The sequence below is a fragment of the Tribolium castaneum genome, chromosome 1 (genome assembly GCF_031307605.1).
Source record: "Tribolium castaneum strain GA2 chromosome 1, icTriCast1.1, whole genome shotgun sequence".
Classification (NCBI taxonomy): Eukaryota; Metazoa; Arthropoda; class Insecta; order Coleoptera; family Tenebrionidae; genus Tribolium; species Tribolium castaneum.
The window spans coordinates 5677723-5701274 of record NC_087394.1 but is presented as its reverse complement, the minus strand read 5'-3'; the positions used below and the strand labels follow the sequence as shown (position 1 = coordinate 5701274).

General features: G+C 27.9%; 1 protein-coding gene across 2 annotated transcripts in view; it reads right to left on the bottom strand.

Annotated features, from left to right (window-relative positions):
- Positions 1-23552, bottom strand: part of LOC657013 (otoferlin) — a 74945-nt gene that overhangs the window by 32190 nt on the left and 19203 nt on the right. Inside the window, exons 4-8 of one of the 2 annotated variants that reach the window (XM_015978579.2) lie at positions 16797-17269; positions 13159-13348; positions 12355-12417; positions 8675-8759; positions 3220-3376 (exon numbers count right to left, since the gene is read on the bottom strand). In XM_015978579.2, coding sequence (XP_015834065.2) covers positions 3220-3376; positions 8675-8759; positions 12355-12417; positions 13159-13348; positions 16797-17269 — 968 coding nt within the window. Of the gene's footprint in view, positions 1-3219; positions 3377-8350; positions 8436-8674; positions 8760-12354; positions 12418-13158; positions 13349-16796; positions 17270-23552 lie in introns of both variants that reach the window. The other variant, XM_008200880.3, reaches the window with a different exon arrangement.

The window sequence follows — 23552 nt, the reverse complement described above, 5'->3', positions numbered from 1 at the left end:
GTCCTCTAAACGTTGAATCTCTCTCAGAAAGTGCTAATCACACAAAAACAGTATTTGTTGTTAAATACTCTATTTTATTTTTTTTATACAGAGATAGGCAAAAGTATAAAACAGATGGTTTTGTGTCTAAACTACGTACCTTACGAAAAAACTAATTAGTACATCAACAACTGGTTTAAGATTGTGATCATTATTAGGAATATTTTTTTCGAAATTTCTTTGAGTTTTCGAGTTAATAATTTTTTTTTTGATAAAAGATTGTGCTCTAGAATTGACTTTTAATGCAATAGTATTGTTTTTAAAACAGTATTTTTTTATAAATAAATTTTTAAATTCGCGTTCTGTACGCACTACGAAGATTTTTGAAACTTGGTCTAGGTGGCTATATCTGTGGATGGTTTTTTTTCGTAAAAATTTGACGATTAAAATTAGTCGAAAAATCTCGTAATGAACCCGGAACGCAACTTTAATTATTTGTTCAAAAGAAAACATTTGTTTAAAAAACATTTTATCAACAAATCCCCAAAGTAGGGTCGTACTATTTAAAAAAAATATTGGTAACATTTTAAGCCTTCTTTTTAATATATGGGTCCTAGATTATAAACACTATTTTAAAACACGTTTCCGTTAGCAACTTGTTTTTACTGTTTTAAAACACGCTTCCCATAGCAACGTGTTCTAAATTAAAATGTTGCAAAAAAAAACAATTTTGATTTTTGTACATTTGTGCAAAAGCGTTTAAAGTTCTAAGGTGTCTGGGTATGTATGCAACTCGCATACGCTCGTAGCATAACGTCAGCCTTCGAACTTGTGTTTTCACACTCGCATTATTAATAATTTTTTTGCATAATTTGAAGTTATTTCGACAAAAATACTTGATGCTGTACTAGTTAGTTTTTTCGTAAGGTAATTAGTTTAGGCACAAAACGATTGGTTCTATATTTTCGTTTAACACTGTAGTATGTGATTTCTTTAAAAAAAAATCTACAATTTCTGATTGTAATGAAAACTATAACGAAATAGTTAAACACTGAAAATATTCTTTTTTATTATTTATTTTGATTTTCTGAAATAAACGGTGTTAAATGTAATTTTGTGGGAAAAATACGTGAAAAAATTGCTGTTAGACCACAAAAAATTAAGTTTATTTGTTGAGTAGCTCACATTTAGTCAAATCTTAATTTGCGATTAATGTGACTTTTACCGAGTAAATGGCGACATAATTCAAATTACGGGTTGTTTAATTAGAAATTAATTAATTCCTAGTGTTCAATTAAATTATTTGCCGACACCTTCGCAAAAGTCAAATTATTTACAAATTATAACCTGATTGCAATTTAATTTGTGTTTGAAAATATGAGCTGCACACAATGAATATTTTTTTTTATTCTGAAAATTGAATATTCTGAGTGATTAATAGTTTTTGAGATACAGAAAAAAATACTCTTAACAAATTCACTCTATATATCGTAGTTTTTACTTCAAGTAAATCTTATTAACATAACTTTTACTTCACAATAATAATGGGCGGTTAATATTTAAAATTTTATTTAAAATCTCTTGTACTGTTACTTTATGCTTCTACAGGGTGTTTTGCAACGACATTGAAATGTTTTTTTGACCACAGATTAAGCGTTAACAACTCTCTTGCATGATGATAAAAGAAATTTAAGCTTAAAAATGATTTTTTTAAGCAACCTGATTTTTAATTTTTTATATATTTTTTAAAATTTTTTTAGTATAATCCTAGTTGTCGTTCTATTATTTTTAATGATGTCAAATTTAATTGATTGTTTTGTTTGCAAGTTTATGAAATGTTTGGAACACCATCATAAGACAGTAAGATTTGTCTATTCCGCTAACTAAACTAAAAAAAATTGTTTCATAACTTTATGTAGCACCAATTACTTTGGCTTCGGTATTAAACCAGAGATCATTTATTTTAGTGTAAAATTTTTCGTCTTTTGTTATATTTTTGTAAAATTTACAGTTTTTGAGTAAAATAATAAGAAAGACGAATTTAAAAAAAAACAAAAAATTATAGATTAGGTCTTTTTTATTTCATGGTTAAAATATTTGCATTTAACCGTGAAATATCGTGCACAAAAGACAAGTTTGAGTAGAAAGTGTTACACTTCAAATTTCCAGAAAATTTAATAGATTCAATAAAAAATATTTCTCTTTTTCGCTGATTACCTGTCTAGTCTTAATTTGTCTTAATTGGCTATATAATTTTAAATAAGACTTTTTTGTATAAATATTCGTAAGTACAAGAATTTTACGTATAAACACTTAAATCCTAAAAATTTGTAAGTTGCTTTTGTTAAATGATAATTATCGAAAAAACGGAAAAAAATTGTACTTTTTTTTGCTATCTTTTACCTACGTTTATTGCTTATTGTTAACAAGGGTTTTTAAAAAAAAATAATTTTATTTTTTGTCTCTGCATTTACAAAAACCAAAAATTAGAGCTCATTTCATTTAAAGTCTTTAGAGAAAAAATGTGCTTTTACAATTTTCCTTAGTTTTTTTTATAATAAATTTCATGACAATAGCAAATATCTTAATTAAATTTTTTTCTTTTAAAACTTCCATCTTTAGTTTCCTAACCATCAGTTTATGGAAGCATCATTAGTTTAATCCGAAATTAAATACATGATTAACGGATGACCTGACCAAATTGAACCACTCAGATGCTATCACTCGCAAAATTAACATTTAACAGCGCATTAAATTTTAATTGAATTTTCTATAAACCGGTCCTTAGTCCCTGGTTAGATTTAACGTTAAATTATGCCGTTTTACCCATTTGACTAATATTTTAAACATTGAAAATATTTTAGACATAAACCTGGCACAACGTGCAAAAGGAAAATTTCTCTAGTACTTCTATTTCTATTCTAACTCCAGTGTTTGAACTTAGGACGTATGAGAATCCACTAAACGAGTAACAATGAGTATTTTTTTATTTAGAAATTTAGAACCCATTAATCTTTGGCACTTTTTTTTGCTCTGGAATGAGAATTTTTATGTCAAATATTTTCCTTTCACGGAAAATCCTCAACGGAAAACAATTCCTATTGTTCGAGACAAAGCATGTAACCCAAGTGCAATAAAACCCTGAAAAGATTTCACTGCACTTGTTTTGCCTTTATCCGTGTCTTTCTTATCTCTCGATCTACAAGTTTGCCAATTATCCAATCACCAGAGGCAACTTACGCTTCAATATCGTCTTCATCCTTTTCACTTTTCGGTGGAACCTTGACAGTATCTCCCTTCCCAATGACGCTGATATCACACTTGAGGTATCCTTTCGGACCACCAGCGATGTCGTCAGGATCCGTGAGCAGAGCCCATTTGTGGTAAAACTGGTGATCTAGATATGCATTAATCTTAAAAAAATTTAAAAACACACACGAGGAAAACACCGAAAGCTTGATTGAATTTTTAAAGCGTGCTCTGAAACTTTCTAATGTATAAGAGTAAAGAAGTGGTGCGTTAGGTGTGCTTTTTTCGTCGTTTAGAAGCGTGAGGTTGTAAGCTCAGGGGCAGTTTGTAAAATAATCGTTATGTGGTCCATTGAGTCGCACGCTTTTAGCGAGACTTTTAAACAAATTACGAAGTGTTTTGAGAGACTTCCGAGGTTAGTGTCGTTGATTAAATAAACTTGTGGGGTGGAGTATTGTGTTTGCAGACTGTTGTGAAGCAGACGGGAATGATACCAAGTTTATTAAAGTTAACTTTAGAGCGCCAATGAGAAAACTGGTTCGTCTACGTCGAAGTTTACTTGACATTAATTCAATCGGGAATTAATTTTATCCCAATATTCGATCAAGTTGGCTCCGAAATTTGAAAAATTGTTGAAAAAGATGTGAGAATTTAATTATTATAACTTATTTTTTGCTGAGTTTGGATCGAGAGACGCTTTTGCGAGAAATTTTTGAAAACTAATGTTGTTTACGTCGTCGTATCTTTCTTCTGGATTAAGTTAAACACTTATTTTTTTTTGGAAAAATTCTTCTCTACTTTTATTCGCTGAGAAAATTAGTTTTCTTCTACCGTGTGAAATTTTAAAGATGCGAGAATTTTTTAATTAAGTAATTAAAATATTAATATGATAACAGAATAAATAATTATTTTTCTTATGTTTCTTTTTTTTGTCCACTATGCTAAAATAATTAAAATAAGCCTTCAAATAATTTTTTTGCAATACCCGAGAAGGGGTACAGAATAAAATAAATTCTTTTTTTTTAAGAATATTCAGAAAAGGTTAAAGCTAAGAAAGATTGTTCTACGTAATTAAAAATTGTAAAAAAAATTAACATAAAAATATTCTTTCTACTTAGTATTTTATTATTATTAAAATTAAGAGGGTTAGAAACAATGGGTGTAAGTAAAGGGATGACATGTACAACAAAAATCATTGAATTAATTTGGTGTTTACATCTTTCTATCTATTAAATTCATTTTTTATAAAAGGTACAAAAAAATGACACCTGTGAAAATAATTTTGTCACATACATGTTGATACTATTAAAGAATCCTCCATACTTAGTAGTTAGAATACACAAAAGAAAAGATACTCTATTTATGATTTCTATTTTAAGCTAAACTAAGTTTTATTTCTGTGACAATAATTTTTCTTTACTTTAATATCAATAAACTATTTTCGATTCATCAAAAAAACAACCTGAATCTTTACCAAAGATGTTTTAAAAAAAATGTAAAAATTGATGTAAGTATAATTTATCTGTAAATAGGAAAAAATGTATGAGGTAAATAAAACTAGAAAAATATACTGTAAATAGATAATAATTTGTTAAAATAGGGGTAAATTTCTCTTTATTTTAATGTAGATAAAAACAGGAAAAATCATTGAGTCTCAAGCTTCTAGAACATTTTTTTTATTTTTTCTTAAACTTCTTAAATTCTAAAAACTTTGGCCAAGTTTTGATGTTGCCATTTGGCCTTGTATCCAATATCTGTACAAATTTTTGTTATAAGATCTTTCAAATGTTGTTTTTTTGTAAAAAGATTCGTGTAGTGTAAGATTTTTGTAAATTATAAAAATTGTTGAAAAAAATAGCTTTTGTACATAATTTCATTTTACTTATTCAAGTCGAAATTCGTAAATAATTTGATTTCGGGGAACAAATTTATTTACAATTACTCTATGAAGTCATGTGATTTGATTTATATTAATTTATAGATTTTAGTCAGAAATAACCAAAAAAAATATAACAAAAATGTGCTTAATAGGTATTTCACACGTTTTATTTTATTATTGAGTTATTAATTTTTATCAGCGTTTAAATTTTTAAGCTGTTATTTTTTGTTTATTAGAAAAAAGCAGTTAACAATCTTTTTTTTAGTTTAACTATATTTGTAGATTTTTTTGAAAGAATTGTTTACTTACTACGTGATTTTAGGCACTTTTGAGTAATTTATAGTTTAGTCTTGACAGATATACGTATTTAAAATAAATTCTAGAAAAAAAGGTGACGACTTAGAAGTAAATTACGTAATTTGTACCAATTTTACGAAATTTTGGTCGCAAAAAATCATTTGTCGTGGTGTTAACTGTTCGTTTTATTTACCATTTTTGGTCTTGAAAATGTTTGTAATAAAAAAAATATTTCACAAACTAAACAAACATTAAACACAAATCAAAAACACAAAAATCACAAAACAAATCACAAATTAAACAAAAATGTATGAGATAAATAGAACTAGAAAAATATACTGTAAATAGATAATAATTTGTTAAAATAGGGGTAAATTTCTCTTTATTTCAAGGTAGATAAAAACAGGAAAAATCATTTTAAAATAAAGAGTGAAATTTCTAGAACATTTTTTTTATTTTTTCTTAAACTCCTTAAATTCTAAAAACTTTGTCCAAGTTTTGATATTGGCCTTGTATCCGATATCTATACAATTTTTTTTATAAGATCTTTCAAATGTTGTTTTTTTTCTGAAAGGCTTCGTGTAGTGTAAGATTTTTGTAAATTATACCAATTGTTGAAAAAAACAGCTTTTAATCTATGATTTCATTTTACTTATTCAAGTCGAAATTCGTAAATAATTTGATTTCGGGGAACCAATTTACTAACAATTACTCTATGAAGTTATGAGATTTGATTTATATTAATTTATAAAATTTAGTCAGAAATAACCAAAAAAAATATAACAAAAATGTGCTTAATAGGTATTTCACACGTTTTATTTTCTTATTGTGTTATTAATTTTTATCAGCGCTTAAATTTTTAAGCTGTTATTTTTTGTTTATTAGAAAAAAGCAGTTAACAATCTTTTTTTTTAGTTTAACTATATTTGTAGATTTTTTTGAAAGAATTGTTTACTTACTACGTGATTTTAGGCACTTTTGAGTAATTTATAGTTTAGTCTTGACAGAAAATACGTATTTAAAATAAATTCTAGGAAAAAAGGTGACGACTTAGAAGCAAATTACGTAATTTGTATCCATTTTACGAAATTTTGGTTGCAAAAAATCATTTGTCGTGGTGTTAACTGTTCGTTTTATTTACCATTTTTGGTCTTGAAAATGTTTGTAATAAAAAACATATTTCACAAACTAAACAAACATTAAACACAAATCAAAAACACGAAAATCACAAAACAAATCACAAATTAAACAAAAATGTATGAGATAAATAGAACTAGAAAAATATACTGTAAATAGATAATAATTTGTTAAAATAGGGGTAAATTTCTCTTTATTTCAAGGTAGATAAAAACAGGAAAAATCATTTTAAAATAAAGAGTCTGAAATTTCTAGAACATTTTTTTTTATTTTTTCTTAAACTCCTTAAATTCTAAAAACTTTGGCCAAGTTTTGATATTGGCCTTGTATCCGATATCTATACAATTTTTTTTTATAAGATCTTTCAAATGTGTTTTTTCTGAAAGGCTTCGTGTAGTGTAAGATTTTTGTAAATTATACCAATTGTTGAAAAAAACAGTTTTTGATCTATGATTTCATTTTACTTATTCAAGTCGAAATTCGTAAATAATTTGATTTCGGGGAACCAATTTACTAACAATTACTCTATGAAGTTATGTGATTTGATTTATATTAATTTATAAAATTTAGTCAGAAATAACCAAAAAAAATATAACAAAAATGTGCTTAATAGGTATTTCACACGTTTTATTTTACTATTGAGTTATTAATTTTAATCAGCGTTAAAATTTTTAAGCTGTTATTTTTTGTTTATTAGAAAAAAGCAGATAACAATCTTTTTTTTTTCGTTTAACTATTTTTGTAGATTTTTTTGAAAGTATTGTTTACTTATTACGTGATTTCAGGTGCTTTTGAGTAATTTATAGTTTAGTCGTGATAGAAAATACGTATTTAAAATTCAAGGAAAAAAAGTGACTTAGAAGTAAACTACGTAATTTGAACCAATTTTACGAAATTTTGGTCGCAAAAAATTTTTATTTGTCGCGATGTTAACTGTTCGTTTTATTTACAATTTTTGGTCTTGAAAATGTTTGTAATAAAAAAAATCTCAAATTAAACAAACATTGCAGAGGAAAATATAGGAGGAAAATATGTAGGGGCTGTTTTGTTGAATATAAAAATGTTGCTTCTTAAAAATTTTACTGTATGAATATGACACGTTACAATAAAACTGTAATTTTCTCTCATCTTTTGCAAAAAATGAAGCTTCTAGCTTCATCCAGAAGGAAACTATTACAACGTAAACATGAAATTTTCACTTTTGTAATTTTTCAAAAATTTTCACGCAAACATAAAATCAAAATCAAAAAACGAGTTCCGGATTCGAATTCAGAAGAAAATGTTACATAAATATCGGTTCTTTTTAAGTAACGAAAAAACGAGGCAAATATTTTATTTAAATAAAAGATGCATTTGGATTTGTAAATAATAAAAAAGTAATAAAATGAATGGAAGTTCTATTAAGTGAAAATAAGGTAATTAAAATTTTATCTTTATTATAGATCATTGCATTCCGGGAAGTTTATTACCGTGAAAGCTCCGATGCAGGCAAGCATAATAGCGTTAATTACACGTTTTAAAATGAATCGATTGTAGTTCATACAAAAGAAAAAAATTAATCAAAACTCTGATCTCCCTAATTAAGGTAATTTTCCCAGACGTGGAAGAACTTAAATGTAGTTTGAAAAGAATTTTTACGAGAAAAAGCTCTAATGAATCCTCAAGTCGCATTTAAATCATGTCGATCGTCAAAATGGAGCACATAACGTTGCGGAATAATTCTATTCTATCGCCATCCAATTTTTACAAAGGTAACATATTACTACAGTCTCATTCGGCAGGAATAAAGGACCTAGGGGGACCTCGTACCTGGTTGAGACCACACGGTCGCTACGTCTAATTTAAAGCTTCCCAATAATTTGTTACCCCTGAGAAAGTTCCGAGACTGCAACACCTGCCAGCGAAAAAAGAAAAAAGAAAGTAGCAGAAATGTCAAAAAAGGACATAAGATTACAGGAGCCAGCACGATGCAGTAACAAAGTTCCAGTGCAGTGTTGTAATACTTTTAATAATGAACAGAGGTATCGGTTCAACTTTAGCTTTTCCATTTCGGTTTAATTTTGTTGGCAATTATTTTTGGAAGAAATGGAAAAGCTAAAAGGCAAGTTGGTCGGAGATAGAAGCTGTTTGTACCAGGTGCATCATAAACGGTTTTGACGTCTATCTTGAATGTGCCGACGACCGTTCCAGGTCGTAGCAGTTTCCTAGAATGTAATACCTAGAACATATCAAGGCTATGTACACATTTGTAGGCTGCAAGAAAATAGTTTGCTCATTCTAGACGACAGAATTCAAATTATTCACACTACAAGGTGGTTACAATTCATCTACAAATATGATTTTATAATTAAAAAAACAATAATCAATACAGTTTTCGAGTTTTTTCAGTATTATGTATTTTAACATTGCATTGGTTCGTTTTTAGATTAATTTTTTTGGCTAATTATTTGCCAAATTTTCCCATTTTTTGCAAGAAACAAAGTTTATAAAAAAGTCCTTTTTCTTCAAATATTTTCTTATTGGCTCGTCTTTTGACGAATAATTTTTTCGCGAATAATCCGGAAAATCTTACTCTTTTTTTTTAAGATTGACTTATCGTAAGGTCCTGTAATTGCAAAAAATAGTGGAAGAGAATAATTTTCCAGGATTTTAAATTTTTTGGTTTTCTCAAAATATTTTGACATTGGCTTGTATTTAACGGAATTATGCGGCAAATTTCCTGATTTTTTGAAGAGAACAAGGTTTATGAAAAGACCCTTCAATTATAAAAATTAGTTAACCAAATGTTTAGGGCTTAAACAATTTTTTTGGTCTTCTTAAAACATTGTGTTAATGGCTCGTTTATATCGACTTATTTTTTGGATAATTATCCGTCAAATTTTCCTGATTTTTACCAAGAAAAAAAGTTTATCTATTGGTCCTTCGATTGCAAAAAAATTGTGAATTGACAATAATTTCTTAAGGCTTTAGCAATGTTTTATTTTCTCAAACATTATCTTATTGGCTCTTATTCAGGTGAATTATTTTTTTGCCAGTTATCTCGGAAATCTTTCTTATTTTTTCGGAAAGACTAACTAATCGCAAGATCTCTTGATTGTAAAAAATAGTCATTTGACAACAACTTTTTTGGACTTTAACAATTCTTTGGATTTTCCCAAAATATTTTGACATTGGCTTGGTTTTAGGCGAATTATATTTGGTGAATTATCCGTCAAATTTTCCTAATTTTTGTAGAAATCAGAGCTTATTAATAGACCTCTCAGTTACAAAAAATACATAGTTAACCAACAAATCATTTCTTAGGGCATAAAAAAATTTTTTGATTTTCTCCGAATATCTTATTATTGGCTCGTTTTTATCGACTTATTTTTTTGTCGAATCAATTTTTTTTTGATTTTTGGAGAAAACAAAACTTATTAAAAGACCCCCCAATTATAAAAATTAGTTAACCAATAATCCTTTCTTAGGGCCTATTTTTTTTTTCAGAACACTTTGTTATTAGCAAGTTTTTATCGACTTATTTTTTGGCGAATCATGTGGCAAAATTTCCTGATTTTTGCAAGAAACTAAGCTTATCAAAAAGTCTTTCGGTTACAAAAATTTCTGGATCGACAATAACTTCTTAAGGTTTTAACAATTTTTTAAGTTTTCCCAAATATTTTTTTCGCGAATCATCTGGGAATTCTTCCTTATTATTTCAGAAAGACTATCTTATTGATAGGTCCTTTGATTGCAAAAAAATAGATCTGGAAGCATTTCTTTGGCTTTCTCACAATATTTTGACATTGGCTTGTTTTTAGCCGAGCTTTTTTTGACGAATTTTCTATCAATTTTTTTTTTATTTTTGCAAGAAACACCAATTATCAAAAGGTCTTACGATCGCAAAAAAATTGTGTATCGACAATAACTTTAACAATTTTTTTAGTTTTCTCAAATATCTTGTTATGGCTCGTTTTTAGGTAGATGAATTATTTTTTCGTGAATCCGGGAAATGTTTCTTATTTTTTCGTAATATGTAGCTTATTGGAAAATTCTTTGATTGTAAAAAAGTGAATTTATAATAACTTTTTAGAAATTAAAAATTTAAAAGTTTTATAATTTTTTTGATTTTCTAAAAATATTTTGAGACTTGTTGCTTGTTTTTAGACGAATTATTTTTTTGACAATTATCCGTCAACTATCCCTGATTTTTTGAGGAAACAAAGCTTATCAAAAGACCCATCGACTGTAAAAAATAGTTAGTTAACCAACAATCATTTCTTAGGGCTTAAAAAAATTGTTTTTATTTTCGGAATATTTTCTAGTTGGTTAGTATTTGTACGACATTTTTTTAGCGAATTATAACATAGTTTCTTAAAACGTCCTTTTATTTTAAAATAGTAGTGAACCAACAATCACTTCTTAGGATTTTAATAGTGTTTGGTTTTCTCAAAATATTTTTTGTTGTCTCGTTTTTAAACCAATTATTTTTCAGCGAATCTATTAAAGTTTCCTGACTTTTCCAGAAACCAATGGCCCAAAAGGCATTCACTTGCAAAAAGTAGCAAACCGACAATTACTTCTTAAATAATTTAGCGAGTTTTTTTTTAAACATGAAATGCAATACGAGTTTAAAACAATAACAAGTCCATACGTTAGCAAAAACATGTAAATTTCGCGCCTGTGGCATTAAAACCACGTACACGATACAAAAAATTGTGTGAAACCCATCTCATAGAAAATTTTATGTAAATTGAATTTTGTAACAATACTTTTTGCTTAAAATGTCTCTCAGGAAAAATTTATAAGCTAAACTAAATTGTAAACGCCATTTCCCCGATGTGCTTTATTGAAATGCAAAAAAAAATATTAACAAAGTTTAAAACCTGTTGAAAACTTAATATTAAACCGCGTTTTAGTAGCAAAATCGTTAATACCAAACGAATTTATAAATTATGGGTTGAAATTTTAAAAGAGCTTTTAATGAGTCGAATGTTTTCCTATTCAGCAAACATTTTTTTTGTGAAATTTGCATTAAATTTTTTTTTCGGCATGGTATTATTATTTAAAATTAAAAAGCTTGTTTAAGAAAAAAGACGGAACATTTTGTCAATCAATGATAGAAACTGACTCGTGCAACATTTGCATTTTGTGATGAGACAAGATATGTTTGTTTTTGAAATCTCTTGTGCTCACTCTCGAACTCCCAGCAGACAACACTGACTAAAAACAGCTTTAAAAAAGAAGCGACGAAGTGATATTGATCTACACTTCATAAAAAACAGCACCATAAAGATCTGATAGAGCTTTTGTTATTATATTTTTTTGCATTATTGTCTCCTAAACGTATTAACGAATGCATGACACTGGAAAACTAGAAATGAAATTTTCTGTTTACTAAAGCCTTCTGGAAGCTATGGGACCTCTGCTCCCAGAAGTAATTCTAATGTTGGGGTCTGCTCACCCCCAACAAAGCAATATGAAAATGTGACGTCTCATTTAAAATGTGTAATGAATTTTTGTTTATTCGAATCCATTACTGTGTATAATTTATCAATCGCTCGATAATCCCCATTAACCCAATAAATGTAGTTTAACGACGAAACCTGGAATGCATTTCGTTCCAATTTACTGGTTTTCACTTTACAGTCCGTTCCCATAATCCGATTTTGCGATCAGAAAAAGAAAAAGTCTTTCGATCTCAATTTTGCAATCCAATTCGCATCAGACGCATTTTTAAACGAACTCGACATAAAAGCTTTTAGGGATTTAAATTTTTTCAACCCAATTAACATCGGAATACGAAATATCCAACACATTTATTTGTTACTTACCGATAACGTGATGATTTTATCGAACAACATAATTGGAGGCATGTGGAAGTCAAAAACGAAATACTGCAACAAAAATAACAAATCACACATGACAGAAAATCACCCCAATTTGGTGGTGTTTAGCTTAATTAATTAAAGCCGTTCTGACGTAAAACTGATTTGTTTTGTTCAGACTGGTGCAAATAAACAGACCAAACGTCGATAAAGTGCTTTTGCACTTGAATGTTTGTTGGAATTTTCTGTTTTCTCGTTTAAAACAAATACAAGAGATAAATGGTTTAGCTTTTAATAAATACGGTTTAAGGACAATGGATATATCAGAGCGCATTCTGTTCCCATTGAATTGTGACTTATTACAGTTTAAAATAACGAATAACAAAAGTTAATTATAAAAAATGTATCACAATTCCAAACGCAAATACAAATTCTATGACTAAAGTTTTATAAAAGAACGATTCAACGATCTGTAAATTTAGATTTTATAAAGCAAGTTGAAGTTAAATTCTTTGGATTTATTAGAAATTAAACTTTGAAATTAGAAACCGTCTTTCAAATAGAGGATCTAAAGGATTTTAGGAACAGAATTTATGAAATTAAAATGTACCTAATCTCAGTCTCAGACTAAAATTCTATACATAAAAACAGTAAATTTAAAAGACTTTTAGCTATAATACTGACTTTAGAAATCAATATAATATAAGAATGAGGTCTCAAAAAAATTTTTTGTGAAAAAGTCTGTTTTTTTTTCATTACTTTAAACCTGAAAACAGAAGATGGTTTTAAATTGTTAAAAGTTGTACTGACCTCGTTGTAATAAGGACAATTGGTGCTTTCTTTTACACTGGTGTATTTTTTCTGGTCCCCGACTTGTATACAAACAACCGGATCCATATTAAGGCCAGCTAATTGCCTCGCTTCGATAATCGTGAGACAGACTTGAAAATCCTGAGCTTTGAGTACCGACTGCACTGTTGTCTTCATATCCGTCTTGAGCCTAAAACCCCCCATAATTAACCCTTGGAACCATTATTAAGGTAGATTTTACAATTGTTAGATAAACCCCGGATAAGTTGCTTCCAGTATAATTACTATGGTTACAATTGTTACAACAATGTATTTTTCAAAATTTAACGTCAGGATAGAGTTATAAAATCCACCGTAGGTGATTCATTTAAGGAAATTATAACTTTGCACGAAAATTTATGCACTTTATGAAAATTGTTTAAGCGGTTGTTTACACATTTTAAAGGAAAAATATTAATATCCAATTCAGAACTTTTATTAATTTTTGTGTAGTTTGAATTGTTAATTTTTGCATTTTTCGGGTTATGTTAAAAAATTATTAAACTAAGCAAATTTTCACAAAAAAAAACAGATTGAACGAAACGAACCAAAATTTCAAAGATCATTTTTACGTAAATTGAGCAATTTTTTATTAAGGATTTCGGTCCTTGTTTTAAAATAAGTACAGTTGAACGAAATATGCCAAAAAATCTTAGTGTTAACAAAGAATCTTTAATTATTTTTACAAATCGGCTTATTTTGCATGTTGGTCTATTAACAAATAGAGGCGAGTTATTAAAAAAATCCAGATTGTTGTGCTGAAACTAAGTATTTTCTAATAAAAGTAATTCTCATTGAAAAATAATTTAAAACTAACAAGATAAGTTGAAAAAGTAAACTTAGTATAGGCCAATTTTTGGTAAAAATTTTGTTTAGTTAAACGAAATTTGCAAAAAATACAAGTTTGCTTGTAGAACTTGTATTGTGATTTACTGTATCAACAAAGAAGCTTTAAGAAATGATAACCTTATCTCATAAATCGGTTTATTTTGCGGTATCTGGCATTAATTCAATAGAAAAAACGAATTATTTGAAGAAATAGATTGCTGAGCAGAAAATGATTCTTATTTTTTAGTAAGAGCACTTTCCACTGAAAAATAAGTTAAATTGAACGCTTTATACTAAAAAATTAAAAATAAAATATATTTTTGTAACTTTTGGCTTCGCTTATAATAAAAGGACTTTTTGATGATATGCATTCAATAAAATATAGACAATTTAAAAAAAAAGTTATGTTAGTCGAAACAAACCGAAGTAACCCCTTTCAAAGCGTTTTTTTTTAATTGTACACATTTTTTTCTAACAAGTCGGTCTATTTTGCGATATCTGGCATTAATTCGACAGAAATAGAACACTATTAAATAAAGTCAGTTGTTGTGCAGAAAATAAATCGTATTTTTTATTAGAGCAATTTTTATTCAAAAATTAGTTTGAACAAACGAGATAAGTTGTAAAATTAAATTTGGTGCATATTTTGATGAATTTTTGTTGAGCTGAAAAAACGGCATATTATTAAAAAAGGCGCAGATTTTTGCCCATAAGCTATATTTTCAACAACAGCAATAGTGCTCATTGGAAAATAGGTGAAATCAAATAAAGAAGCTGAAGAATTAAATTGGGAAAATTTTGTGCAACATTCTTTTACTGTGAATTCTAGCATGTATTTAAGGTGATCTGAACAATACTTTAAAAAAAATCAGGTTGAGTGAAACAAAAAGCCAAACAACTTTTTTTTAAATGTAATTTAAAAAAAAAATTTAACTGAATGAAATATGCCAAAAACTGTGAAAAATATAGAACAGACTTATATGAAATTGTTTTGTGATTTTCTGTGTTGACAAAAATGTTTGTAATAAAATACTTTTTCCATTAAATCGATTTATTTTTCTGTCTGGATATATTTTATAGAAAAAAATGTATCCTAAGCATAAATCGGAAAATAAATCTTATTCTTTAATAAGAACAATTCTCACTGAAAAATAAGTTAAAAAGAATAAGACGACAAATTAAATTTCATACATGTTTGTGTAACTTTCTGTATCACTTAAAATAAAATGTTTGTTTTTGGAGAAAAGGGCCAAATTTACCGACACATTAAAAATTTTTTTTTCAGTAAAATGTACTAAAAACAACGAAAAATTAAAATAAGATAAATAATTGCTAAACTAAAATAAGCCAAATCTATTAAAAAAATCTCTAAAATGTGTGCATTAATTAACTTTTTTTAAATGGCTAATTCTTCTTAAGCTAAATTGTACAAAATCAGTCAAAAAGTGTAACCTCTTTATCGATTTATTAAATTCTCTCACAAGTGATTTCTCCTTTTAACTCACGATAATCATGTCAGATTTTTGCATTACATTTAAACTAAGCAATAGCTGTAACGAGTAACGAATCAAAAATATATAATTTGCAAAAATGAAAAAAAAATGGGTTTATTGGTATTGTTTTTTGTTTGTTTCAAAAATTGTTCCTCGTTAAAACCTGGGTTATTTTTCTACCTTTGGTAGCTTTTAAGCCGTTTCAATAAAATTCCCTTTCAAAAAATTTCTGCTTATACAGGGTCGCTAAAAAGTATGGATACAGTTAAATATTATAAAAAATATTTATCAAAACTTATTGAAATTTGGTGTATGCTTAAGACTATATAAATTTTTTCGTTTCGGATATTTATTAAATTTCTTTCTCCATTTGTTCGGAAACAAAGCTAACTTGATTTTTTTTAAATAGCAACAAGGCTCAAATTTAATATTTTTGAGAAGAGCATTTTTTCGAAATTCAAAAATTTTGACAAATGTTAAATCCTGTTGGCCTTGGAAATCTTTTTCTATCGTTAGTACTTTGTTGTTTAAACGTTGACTAAAAATAAGTAAAAGTTAAAAATAATTGTTAAAATAACACTTTTAACTAAAAAAGAATTTAAAAAAATTAAACACGAAATACTTAATTTTTATGCTACAAAAGATGTTCAAAATGATTTCCACTAACTTTTTGGCTTTCTGTCCCCACGATAAACCAACATGAGAATGTTTTTCGCTCAGTTTTACTTAAATGTACCATTATTATACTAATTATTGAACCCAAGTTTAATTTTTTTTAATGACAGATATCGCTAACAACAGTATTTTCAAAGCTAAGTTAGTTTTATTATTCCAGAAAATTTTTGAATTTTAATTTTTTTTACTTTTTGAAAAAAGTAAAGGTGGGTATTATGCTACATTATTGAATTCAGAAAAAAATTCTCTTTTAAAAATGTTCAAATTTGAGCTTTCGTGCCGTCTAAAAAAATCAAGTTAGTCTTGTATTTTCAAAATAAATGACGATAAAAATTTGAAAATGATTTCAGATGATAGAATGATAGAAAAAGTTTTCTGACAATATTTAACTGTATCCATACTTTTTTGCGACCCTGTATAGAAGCAGTGCATAAAGCAAAAGTACATAAAAACACCTGTAATGAGTAACTGCTGAAAAATTTAAAATTCGCAAGAATAATGAGAAGAACACCTCGCTTTTTTTTCTAACTTCGTTAAAGACTAAGAAAGTGCACAATTTTTCGTGTAAAGAAAGAAAAAATTGTATCGAAACAACTCGCATACTTTGTCGTCTTCCGATTCCTCTCCATCAAAGACACATCCGCCGGATTGTCCGGATTCGAACACACGGAACTCTGACTTCCCGCCCTTGAAACCGGCGCCGATTCCGACTCGGACGCCTGTCGTGACGTCCTCCCGGACTCTGTTGGGTGTATCAAAGACACTTCCTCTTCGTTGTCGCTGTCCTTCGGTGGCCTTTGTTTCCCGAATCTGATCAAACTCCGGACGCTTTTCAGCGTCGAACTGCGTTTTCGGTCGACAGGTGTGGGCGATTTTTCAGGAGTTGCTAAAGAGTTGGCATGTTTCAGTTTCGGTGTTTTGTCCCTCGACAGGTTGCGTTCGATATTGGCGATGTTTTGCTCGATGTCGATGAGCATTTGCTGCTCGTCGTCTAACATGTCGTAAGCATTGCTGCCAGTGAATGAAGCGGTCGATTCGTCCGGAAGTGTGTACAGGACTTCGAATTGAACAGTCGCCTGAAATACGGCGTTGAATGGTTGTTACATGAGAGCAATACGGATGAAAGATTTATTAAAGGTCAGCCAGGGCATCATGATACGTAAATAGAATACATTATTTCACATACTTTTAAGTTTCAATCGACCAGACTTTGAGCAAAAATTGTTTTTTTTTTCCTAGTTTTCTACTTCAAAACGCTTAAAATAAAATGCTTTCACTAATTTTTATTGGAAATTTTTTTGACAACCATTACGGAAAAGTTAAAAGTTCAAGGGCCGGTGTATAGAAAGCTCAACTAAAGTTAATTGCGCTGTTAAAAGTTAACAACGCGAATGGACCAATGACATTAGTTCAATTTGGTCACGTGACCAATTAATCACGCATTTAATCAATGACGCTTCTCTAAACCGATCTTATAAGTTTGTCGAAATAAAAAATCAAATTAAATTAATAAATCGTGACTTAGGGACGGCTTATAGAAGCATCATTAATTTAATTCGCAATTAAATGGTGATTAACTGATCACGTGACCAAATTGAACAATTTGATTGGCCCATCTGTGTTGTTAAATTTTAACAAGGAATTAAATTTTATTGTTTTCTAGTTTTCTATATAAATCGGCCCGTAATGTAGTTTTTATTAACTTCTCTTATATCCTAGTTGTTTTCGATATATTTAGTGTTTTTTTGAAAATTTTTGTGTTTTTTTTTTCATTTAAAAAATCGATAACTCTGCCGTTTTTTTAAATTTTTAAAAACCTTTTGCTTTATTTGAAAGAGATGGTTTAGATCTTTTCTTTGTTGTTTTCAAATTTCTATAATAAAGTAGCAATAAATAAAGATACAAACACAGAATGCTTTAAAATTAAGTTAGATTTTTTTTCATATTTCTTTAATTGGAATATAATCTAGTAAGTTTTGTTTTTAACATAGTTATTTATAAATAAAATTCTCAAAAAATGAGTCAAATTGAATGGAAAACAGACAAAATACCATCAATTTTTTGCAAAATATTGCAGGATGAAATAATTGCAGTTTCAATTTCCAGGCAAATTGGTGACTTTTTAGTGTTAATTACGGAAAAGTTAAAAGTTCAAGGGCCGGTGTATAGAAAGCTCATCTAAAGTTAATTGCGCTGTTAAAAGTTAACAACGCGAATGGACCAATGACATTAGTTCAATTTGGTCCCGTGACCAATTAATCACGCTTTTATAAACCGATCTTATAAGTTTGTCGAAATAAAAAATCAAATCACATTAATAAATCGTGACTTAGGGACAGTTTATAGAAGCATAAAACTTAATTCGCAATTAAATGCGTGATTAACTGATCACGGGACCAAATTGAACAATTTGATTGGCCAATCTGTGTTGTTAAATTTTAACAAGGAATTAAATTTTAATGAAGTTTTCTATATAAATCGGCCCTTAATGTAGTTTTTATCAGCTTCTCCTATATCTAAATTTAGTTGCTTTCGATATATTTAGGGTTTTGTAAAGTTTTTGTTTTTTTTTACTTCAAAAATCGATAACTCTGCCTTTTTTTAAATTTCTAAAAACCTTTTGGTTTATTTGAAAGAGATGGTTTAGATTTTTTTTTGTTTTCAAATTTCTAAAATAAATTTTTTTATTTAAAGATATTTTTTCATATTTCTTTAATTGCAATATAATCCAGTAAGTTTTGTTTTTGACATAGTAATTTATAAATAAAGTTCTAAGATATGAGTCAAATCGAGTGTGAAACAGCGACAAAATACCATAATTTTTTAGCAAAATATTGCAGGATGAAATAATTGCAGTTTCAATTTCCAGGCAAAATGGTGACTTTTTAGTGTTTTTGATCAGTTTTACGAAATTTTTTGATAAGAAACCTGCTCGAAAATAACACAATTTTGTGACAATATTTTTATATTTATGGACTTGGTCTTTATAAAATTTAACGAAATAATTATGTTTTTAGAGATATCCTGAAACACTGAAAAAAAAGACAAAATAAATGTAATTTTTGTTTAGTTTAATAATTTATTCGAGTTAAAGTTTCAAAAAACTAAAAAATACCTGTTTTGGTAAATTTTTTTTTTGCACATTTTCAACTAACAAGTGTTAGAAAATAACGTCGAGCAAAACAAGCTGAAACATCAATTTTCATCGAATTTTCGTCCTTTGCATATTTGGCATTTTTTGCTTATTAATTAGTATACTATACTTTAAAGTAATACGAAATAATACAATACCATACATATCTTTTTTGGTTAATTTTTGTAAATAAGCAATAATTTAAAAAATTATTAGTGATTATGCGATTTTTCAATTGTTTCTTTTATTTCCAAGATTTTTTTCAAAAATCTTATTAATGAGGAATAACTACCGCTGATTTTTTTGGCCAAAATTTCAAAAAAATTATCATAAAACTTGGTTTGGTCAAGTTTAAAGAAATCACTGTTTCAAATTTACGATTTTTCAGGGTCAGTTAATTGTAAATCAGAACATCGAAAGAAATATAGCTCGCTAAACATGTATGTTTTATATTTTTATTAAAATTTTTAATTTTCATTTAAAAAATCATAATTTTAAAAACACGCCTTACTACCCAAAACTACATGTAATACAAATCGGTTTCATATTTTTACGACTTCGTCGTTATTTACGAACAAATTTTAACCGCTTTTTTAGTTTTCCAATGTGACATGCATTTTATGCGGAAAAGGCGTTCAAAGTTTTGAAATATCGGATTTGATTTTATTTATTTATCGCAGAAAGTCTATGTTAAAAACTCTATGAGCTTTGAAGCATGAACGTCAGCTGAAATAAATATTAACATTTTATTCCTTCACAGCCCATTTTTGGACTAAAATACAAAAGTGATAGACCTTGAATTAATAATAAACCCAGTTGCTTATGAATAGGAAATGATGTTTGTTTCCTCTCTATTCATCGTCGGAAGGCATTTGTGAGAATAAATTATCAAAGTCTATTCAGATCATCATACTGATGAAATAGTTATTTTTTAAATATCCCGGCGCATCCACCATTTTTATCAACAACATTCGAAAAATATTTGTTTTAAAATTTCATATTTTTCTCATAATACGGAAGCTGAAAGTGCTTTCCAATGCTACCAAAGTAACAAGTTACAATCTATAGTTACAAAAATATTAAAAATAAGGTTCTGGGTGTTTGAAACAGTTTAAAATTTTGAAGAAAATAAATTTGCACTTTGGCATCTTTAAAATCGAATGATTTCGTTTAATATTTCATACTTATAAAGTTATAAAACATTTAAAATAAGAGCAGAGTTTCATTTAGATATTTATTAATAGTAATTCTTAATAATTATTTGCGTGTAATTGATTATATTAATAATTTCCTGTAGTTAATAAATATACAAATTTCATTTAACTTGAACATATTTTAAACTAATTATTAAAATTAGATTTTTTAATGCGTTTATTGTTATCTCGAATATTTGTTTCCGGTTCGCTTATTTATAAATAGAATTCTCGTAAATAGAGTGCATAGAAATATTTCCACAATGGCTTCAGTAAGACCTATTGTTTTTTGACAACATGAATAAAAGGGAATATAATAAAAGACCCTTTATTCGAAATTTCATTCCTACGCATGACTCTAGATTCTTTCGCGGAAAATTGGGTTGCAAACATAATAATTTAAAGTAATTACCATCATTAACTAAATGGATTCCGAGACTATTTTACACTTCACTTTAATTTCCAACTTGTATCACCTTCATTGCACTTAAACCTCCCACATTTTCTCGTAATGCAATTTTAAATGGGATTATCCGAAAGGCGTTTTAATGTCTAAACTCGAAGAACTAAATAAGACTTAAACAAAGACGATATAACGCAATAAAGAAAAATACCACGATTTGGCTCGAGCTTTGAGGAATTCTCGTGTCTAGAAAAATTTCATTAAATCTATTTATTTTCGCCGAAAAGCGTCATCGTAAGTTTGTGATGATTCCGCTTGTAAAAATCAGGTGTTTTTATTTATTTAACGTAAGCCTGAAAGGAGCTTTTAGAAGTTGTAAAACATTTCGAGTCAATGGTTCCTTTTTCTGGCAGTATTCCAGCGTTTGCTTCGACCACGAAATAAATTATTTGAAAAATTGCGAGCAAAGCGATTTGTTAAAGTTTGTTGAGTTAAATGAAAAAGCTTTTACAATATCAAACATAAAGAGGAAAAATTCACTCTATTGAAAAATTGCACTTATACAGCAAACAACTTCATTTGTTTTCGAAACGTCGAGTCAGTTTTAATCCTCTGCTAATTAAAGTAAGTTTAAAAAGTTTCGCCTTTTTTAAATACAATACTTGAAGCGACATGAAAATTTATAAGCCTTCAGGAAATGAATTTCATGTTTAATTTTTTTATAAATCATGGCACCTCATTCAGTATTCTTTAAGTGGAATCGTTTCAATTAATTTAATGTGAACTATAATTCCATTTTTATTTTGTTTTTATTATGATTGCTGAAAATTTACGACAAACTACCATCATAAAATTTTGTAGCTGGTGCGACTTCAGTAAGATTTTTATTGGTTTGATACGACACGTCTTCCTACTGAACGAAAATTAAACAGCTCCTGCTAAATTTATTTCCTGAAAATCAAAATTAATCTGAAATTATTTTATTTAGCAGCATTTTTTTTGTTTCTTGTGTTTTAACTGTGTATTAGTTTTTGAGAAAAATACATCAAAATCTAGAACTATTCGAATTACAGTTATTCTTATGTTAGAGTTGGTAAATAAAAATACAACCGCCCAAATCCCAGACTCGAAAAATATGTAGTCGTCCATCTCCTGGGAAATTAAACGTCCAGTGCTAAAACTTTATGAATAAAAAAGTCTCTTTGATCCTATCGTTGCGATAATAAAACAAAAATTAATTCATCGAGTTGCTTAACTTAATGAAACTTTAACGATATTTTCACAACCTAAAATCAAGTCCACTTTATTTTAAAACTTGACTTTAAATTACTGTGAAACCTAACAGTAATTAGTTCATTTTTCGTGCTAAAAACCTCATCTCTTCCTAAATCACGAATTGTAATTAACGTTAAAACTTCAAGTGCTCTATGTACATTTTGTTGCCCTTTCACAATCTCATTAAAACTGGTTTGTTTTGCTTCAATTTACCAGAAATTAAACGGAAAATTGAACTCGCTACTGTTTCTGATAAATTTTTAAAATTCGGACTCACAATAAATAAATCATTCAAAGCAGCACATCTAAATATAAAGTTGGTTAAAATTTTATGCTTTAATTTGAATTTTAAATGTGTTTGCAACTTTACGATCTTCTGGAAACTGGCGTATAATCATATTATACAGGGTGACCGATGAAGCAATTGTAACAAATAACACATAAAAAAACTAAAACTATAATTATTTTCTTTGAACATATTGTTTGTTTCAAATTTCTATGAATATTCAAGGTTAAATTTGATAAAATAGATTATTTTACTAGGCCTAGAAGTGGTGGTTTATGTGGCGAGTTCAGCTGAACATAATAACATAATCTACTATTATCTACAATTATAAAATCGAGTAAAATAATTATTGTCTCAGGATTACTAAACAATTAATATCTAATAACTAGAGACTAATAACTAGGTTGTACAAAAACAGAAATTAGGTACGAAAATCCTGGTAATTTAGGATACATTTTGCATCAATTCCTATGCAGGAAAAATAAAACATAATTTTTATTGTAATAAATTCATTTATGAAAACAAACCAACAGCACAAACTATGTTTTGTTAAAATCTTTAAATTGTCTATAACGCAGAAAAATTAAATAAACAAGGTGATTAATCGTTGAACCTAAATATTCTAAATTTGCTGGTAAAATTAGTTCGTTTTTCTGTAAGAATTCATCTCAGCCTAGAAAATTAATAGTACTAAAATAAGACACTATTTTGATTTTTTTTTAATATAAACACATTTGTTTAATCTATTACACAAAAATTAAAAATTTTAGAAAAGTAGAAATTTCACACAACTAACTAAAATCTACACTGTCGCTTTGGAGAAATTAATAATTACAACTGCAATAATTAAAATAAATAGACTTTTAAAATCAAAATTGACAATTAATTTTCAAAGCTGATATACAAAAATATTTTAAAATTAAAGAAATATTTAATAATAATTAGGGTGAGCGTATTTTCAAAACTTAAACTAAACTAAAAAAGATTGAGATTCAAATAATTCTGAAGAACTAAGCGACTGAAAAACTGAGAATCTGAAAAAACTATAGAATTGGAAAAGAAAGACACT